A 6,066-nucleotide genomic window follows, 5' to 3' on the forward strand; every position below is an offset into this window, starting at 1 on the left:
AAACTCCTCTTCTAGTGCCATGACTCCCCCGAGCCTCACCTCAGAGCTGACCATCAACTCGGGGACACTGTGCACCATGGAAACATTTGCCGTGGAGATGAGAGCCTGCTGCCTCCCATTATTGGTCTGCATCCTGAGAGAGAAAGAGAGAATCCACTTAACAACGCATCCTCAATGGATAAGAGGTAACCCACAACTAAGAGTTAGGCCCATTTGTTAAAATGTTTTGAATATACCAATTGAAATTCTAGCATGGAATAAGTTTGTTTGTACACTTACTGTGTGAGGTCCTGGCCACATTCAGCACACAGGCCCTTCATCACAATGGGATGGCTGCATTCTTCAACTCTGACAACCACAACACTGGAAGAGAAGAGGCACGTGAGACCGCAGCATAATGGTTTCCCCCTTAAAATCCTAAAGAGTTCATTGACGCACCCGTGGAAAGTGGCCGAGCTACAGCGCTGTTGGTCAGACCAGGAGACGTACGTAGCATCCGAACGGTTTGGCCTACTAACTAATATACCACTATGGAAAGATGAGACTCAACATGATGGTGTTCTCCGTTTTGCTCTACAACCCTCACAAGTGGCACAGGACTCGTTATTGGGGTTTTTTATGAATGGAAGTATGGAGATAGTTTTGTGCCAACAAAGAAAAGGGGTTAAATATGTGGTCATAAAGGCCATCTTCAATAAATAAATAAATAAAATAAAAATAAAAAAATTATTGGGATACCTACAGGGGCCCGACAATTCAAAATCAAATAGCTAAATGATATGACAATATTTTTTTAACCCCTTTTTCTCCCAAATTTTGTGATATCCAAATTGGTAGTTAGTCTTGTCCGTACGGGAGTTTCAGCGATGGGACTCGGGAGAGGCGATGGTCGAGAGCCATGCGTCCCCCGAAACACGACCCTGCCAAGCTGCAGTGCTCGCTTAACCCGAAAACCAGTCACACCAATGTGTCGGAGGAAACACTGTACAGCTGGCGACTGAAGTCAGCGTGCATGAGCCCGGCCAGTCACAAGGAGTCGCTAGAGCGCAATGGAACAAGGACATCCCGGCCGGCCAAACCCTCCCTTAACGACCCTGGGTCAATGTTGCACCGTCTTATGGGTCTCCCGGTCGCAGCCGGCTGCAACACAGCCTGGGATCGAACCCGGGTCTGTAGTGATGCAGTGCCTTAGACCTCTGTGTCACTCGGGAGGCCGGTATGACCATCTTCAAACAATTCCATATGTTAGCTTAGTAACTTAGTAGAAGAGCTATGATTTTTATGGGCGGTTTCCCTGGACAGAGTTTAATTTAAATCAAATTAACGATGTGCACATGGTGCTGACCTGAGGATGCTTCAAAAACAAGGGATGGGACAGTAATACATAAGCATTGTGTGGAATTGGAGCACGTCACCTAAACCAAACAATGGACGAGGTAAAAGAAAATGTTTAAATTTCAGTGACTTTGAAAAAAAAAACCTCTAAGCAAATTGTGTCAAACTACCCAATTATTGAGAACAAACAGCATGATACATCAACAGAAAACAAGAAAAAAGAATGCCTGGACTACCATTTGTAATGAATTCAACTCAGCTTCAGGTAAGATACTGTATTTACTGTTGTCTCAGATTTGTAAAAGTGGGCCAACACAGTGGGACCTGAATGTATGTGTGACAGAAATGTAACAAACAATATACATAATTATTCATATAATTTCTGTAACATCTTGTCTTCCTAAGGTCCTATGGAAAAACAAAAATCTACTTAAACAAGATGAATGCTGTTGCTCGTAAGGAGCATTTCAAGACTGGTGGCAGACCCCTTGGTAAGACAGGGGGCGGCAGGTAGCCTAGTGGTTAGAGTGTTGGGCCAGTAACCGAAAGGTTGCTGGATCGAATCCCCGAGCTGACAAGGTAAAAATCCACTGTTCTCCGGTAGGCTGTCATTGTAAATAATAATTTGTTCTTAACGGACTTGCCCAGTTAAATAAAGGTTCAATTGAAAAAAAAAAAAAAAAAGAGAGATGAGCTGGGGGACTTGTTGACCGGGATCATTGTTAGCCAGCAACCCCTGGAAGGAATCCCCGATGATGACCAGATGGGGGACTGTTCCAATCCTCATTAGGTAAGACACATTCATTCAACATGTGCCATCCCCGCACTGCAGGGAATATGTAATGTCAGCCATCTCTTGCAATCCCATAATAAAAATGTAACAAACTCAACTCTTTAATGAATTATGTTCTCTAATGCAGCAATCTAATCCTTTTCTTGAGGCAGATGATCGCCATAGCTTGGAGGGGATAAGACAGGATGAAGTTCAGCCCGCTACATCTGCAGCAGCCAGAAGGGCAGATTGTCACTAACCGGGCCAGAGGACCAAGAAGCTGAGCATGCATGAGAAACTGGGCTTGGAATTCCATGAGCACAACCTAAATGTATTTAAAAGAAGAACATGATATGAAGATGCAAATCCCTCATGTTGAGTTGGCTATGAAGGAGGAGGAGAAGCAGCAGCAGTAACAATGTTCTTCTCAAACCAGCAACAGTTTGGGGTCCCAATATTTCCATTTCTGAATTAAAAACCATGCTGTTTGAGTTAATTGTGAATGCAGCATCTTCTTGGTTGAAAGCTTAATGTGTTTCTGAGACTGGAAATGACTATTCCATACACCAAACACGTGCTCCACTACACCTCTGGTGTGGATATGAGCTTTGGTTGTACCGTTGTTGCTCAGGTCCTATTTTATGACGATAGGGGGTGACCAAGAAGTTGATCTGTGCATACCCACTGTCGCCAAGGATGATTCCACTAGGTTGTCCTCTTTCAAGCTGAGCATACAATGAGGCATTTTGGAAAATCCTTGAGTGATGAGTTCAATGTGCAACAATGTCGGAGAACTGCAAACACCATGTACATTTATTGAGAACCAGTTTTTAAGCTTCCTGTACTCCTCAGCATCTGTTGTAGGGGGACACCTGATAGGAATATGACATTCATCTATACAGCCGATGACGCCAGGGAAGTTCCCATATTCATAGAACTCTACCTGGTCGTTGGCTTGGGCAGGAGCATCAGGGGACTTGATGTAATTGTCTTTCAGTTCACATATAGCATTGAAAACTTTGTGGACTATGTTGCATTCAGTCAGTTCACTTACACCACACAAAGTACTTGTAGGGAAGGGCCTTCCCCTAAGAGAGTCAGATGAAAGCCTTGGCTCAAGCAAACAAATGAGGTCAGCTGCATTTGCTTTGTATATAGTGCTCTTTGATCGTCATTGAAATAGTCCAGGTAATCCATTCTCCTCCATTGTCAAGGTCAACCTTGGGGCCAACATCCATTAATCTGAAGTTAAACCTGCCTCTGGACATATTTCATTTCAGCCTGCACTTAGATCTAGATTAACTAATTGTCCTTCTAGAAATAAGACTTTAAATCTAGACTAGGGCAAATCTTAGATTATTTTAAACCATATCTAAGAAATGCAATTTCAGTTAGTCCAGTTTAAAAGCGCAATTTAGTCGAGGTTGATACTGCCCCTTAAAAAAGGTTAAAGGTGCTACACAGGATTTTGTATTTTTAAAAAAAATAATTTTTGCATTGTAATTTCTGAAAATGTCCATAAGATATGGCACTAATAGTGGAATGATAGTGTTCCACAGTATTACTTAGCCACAAGTGTTGTGATATTTTAAACTAGGAAAGCTGTTCAGACTTTGTGGCTGTGTTATCTAACGAAATCACTCATTTCCTGGTTGAGAAAATTCGGTCAATTTGATCATTGTACCATCCAAACAAAACATTATAGTTTTTACAGCTGTTTGAAGCTGGTAGACCAAAGCCTCTATTGAATCATAGATGGTACAACGATTCCTTACACTATTCAGTGCTTATTTTTTTTTTACATACTGAAATTGAGCTAACAGTGTACAATGTTAGCAACCAAGAAATGACAGAGACATTCCCACTAGATAACACAGCCCAAGTCAGAACAGCTTTCCCAGTTTGACAACAGATGCCGCTCCATCAGAACAAATCAATAGGCGAATATCCCAGCCAATCACAACTCTGGTGGGTAAATAACTGTGAAACACTATCATTGCCACACTCACACTTGCTAGCGTAACATAAGGCATTTTAAATGACTTATACTTTTACGTTAGATACTTAAGTATATTTAAAAACAAACTTTTACTCAAGCAGTATTTTACTGGGAGACTTTTACTTTTGTCATGTTCTATTTGTTACACAAATTCATAACACCAAAATATTTTGAGGCTCAAGTGGAACAAAGTATTCGAAGTTTTTCTTCCCCAAAAAGTGCTCGAGCGAATTCGACGACTTTTTTTGTTGCAAATTCGAAGACTCGATACCATGTGGATGATGTCATGTGCGTAGTTCTACAATTATTGGGCCAGTTCGTTTTGCATGGCCCGGTGCCCCTTGTGGTGGAGATTTCACTTATGGACCAATGGAATGGTCTAAAATAAACAAACTCGGCCCACCAGGGCACCGGGCCATGCAAAACGAACTCTTTAATGTACATGATCCATCCAGCAGTTGTAGAGATCGGCGCTCCAGCACACGCACTGGGTTAGCATAGCTAGCGTTACCGTTTATTAGCTAGGCTAATTAGCTATACTACTACGAATCTGGTCTATAAGTAACAACATTAGCTAACGAACATAGTATATACAGCATACTATTTTTTTTTTTATGCTGACATAAGCAACATAGTCTATATAGCTAACGTTAGTTAGCTTGCAGACTCACCCAGGCGATATGACTTGTCCAAGTTGACAGCATAGCTCTTTCACCACTCCAGCTCGGTCCGATTTCAGCTTCTTCTCTGACAGCCGATTGGGCTGTTCTGGCGGATGGGACCTGGCCTCTTTCTCCAGCGGGATGGGAGCACATAACGCCAACACCGAGTCCACATTGACGAGGGAACCGGGTTTGACTTTCCATTCCAGCAGCCGCATAGGACGCGCTGCTATTGGGCAGCGGATCTCCGCCACTTGCGCCATGGGGCCCTGTGCTGCCCCACCACCGCCGGAATCTGCGGGCTCCTCCATCAGTTTCGCGCTTCAAATCCCTTTAAACTGTAGGCGCAGGTCAAGCAAAGATATATATCAGAGTCGCGGGGAATTCGGTTTATCATAAATTATTGAAACTGAGCTAAGAAACAAAAACAAACGTACATCTGATGTTTGAAACACAACGATGCAAGAACACAGACCGATAGTTTAGCTTCTTTCGCTCTTCCCGCCCGTAAACAGGAAACACAAGACTGAAGCGGCGACGACAGTCAGCGAGCTTCCGGTGGCTCTGGTGACAGAGGTCCTTTTTACTTTCACTGAGTTCCACAGAACATTAATTTAAGTCAATTTAAATACGTTGATCAATGGAAGGAACAGCTAGCTTCCGTTTGTGTTTGAATAAATGTGTCCGTTTGAGAGTCACACACAGCATGTCAAAGAGAAGTTGAAGTTGGGATGATCATGTAAACAAAATGCAAAAAAAATCTAATGGAAGATGCAACATCATGCTGTTTTGTTTTCCACTCACACATTGTTTTCTAAGCCTTTAAAGCTCTGGAGACATCCCTTGATGGGCTCTACCTGATATGATGTAAGATGATGTAATGTATAAATCATGCATCTACTCCTGGTGACAACTAGAAGAGTTGCAACCACTGATCTAAAGCCACATAGGGGCCTGGTCCCAGTTATTCGCACATTGATGTTAATGTGAACATTTATCTGCAATACATATTATTCAGGCTATGCCCGTGATATGACGGCTGAGATGCTGGGAAGGAGGATCACACATGTATATGCCTGTTTTATATTTGTTTAATCATCTCAAAATGATAAAGTCAAGACGCAAGTCAGTAGTATTTTATCGTTATCATTTAAAACAAGTGTTTTAATTCCACAGACCATACTCTACTACAGTAAACCTGACTTTAAACAAGGTTGTACAGAGACGGCACTCTTGAATAGTTTCCGTTACATGTTATGTTAGCCACATTAATTAATCATTTACAACGTCCATTTCTG

General features: G+C 42.3%; 1 protein-coding gene across 1 annotated transcript in view; it reads right to left on the reverse strand.

Annotated features, from left to right (window-relative positions):
* Positions 1-5,313, reverse strand: part of LOC106588593 (RNA polymerase II subunit A C-terminal domain phosphatase-like) — a 130,440-nt gene extending 125,127 nt beyond the window's left edge. Inside the window, 3 exon segments of the mRNA XM_014177744.2 lie at positions 40-133; positions 280-363; positions 4,778-5,313. Of these exon segments, the coding sequence (XP_014033219.2) occupies positions 40-133; positions 280-363; positions 4,778-5,079 (480 nt within the window). The 5' untranslated portion in view covers positions 5,080-5,313.
* Positions 5,314-6,066: the final 753 nt, after the last annotated feature.

Source organism: Salmo salar, chromosome ssa27 (genome assembly GCF_905237065.1).
Source record: "Salmo salar chromosome ssa27, Ssal_v3.1, whole genome shotgun sequence".
Classification (NCBI taxonomy): domain Eukaryota; kingdom Metazoa; phylum Chordata; class Actinopteri; order Salmoniformes; family Salmonidae; genus Salmo; species Salmo salar.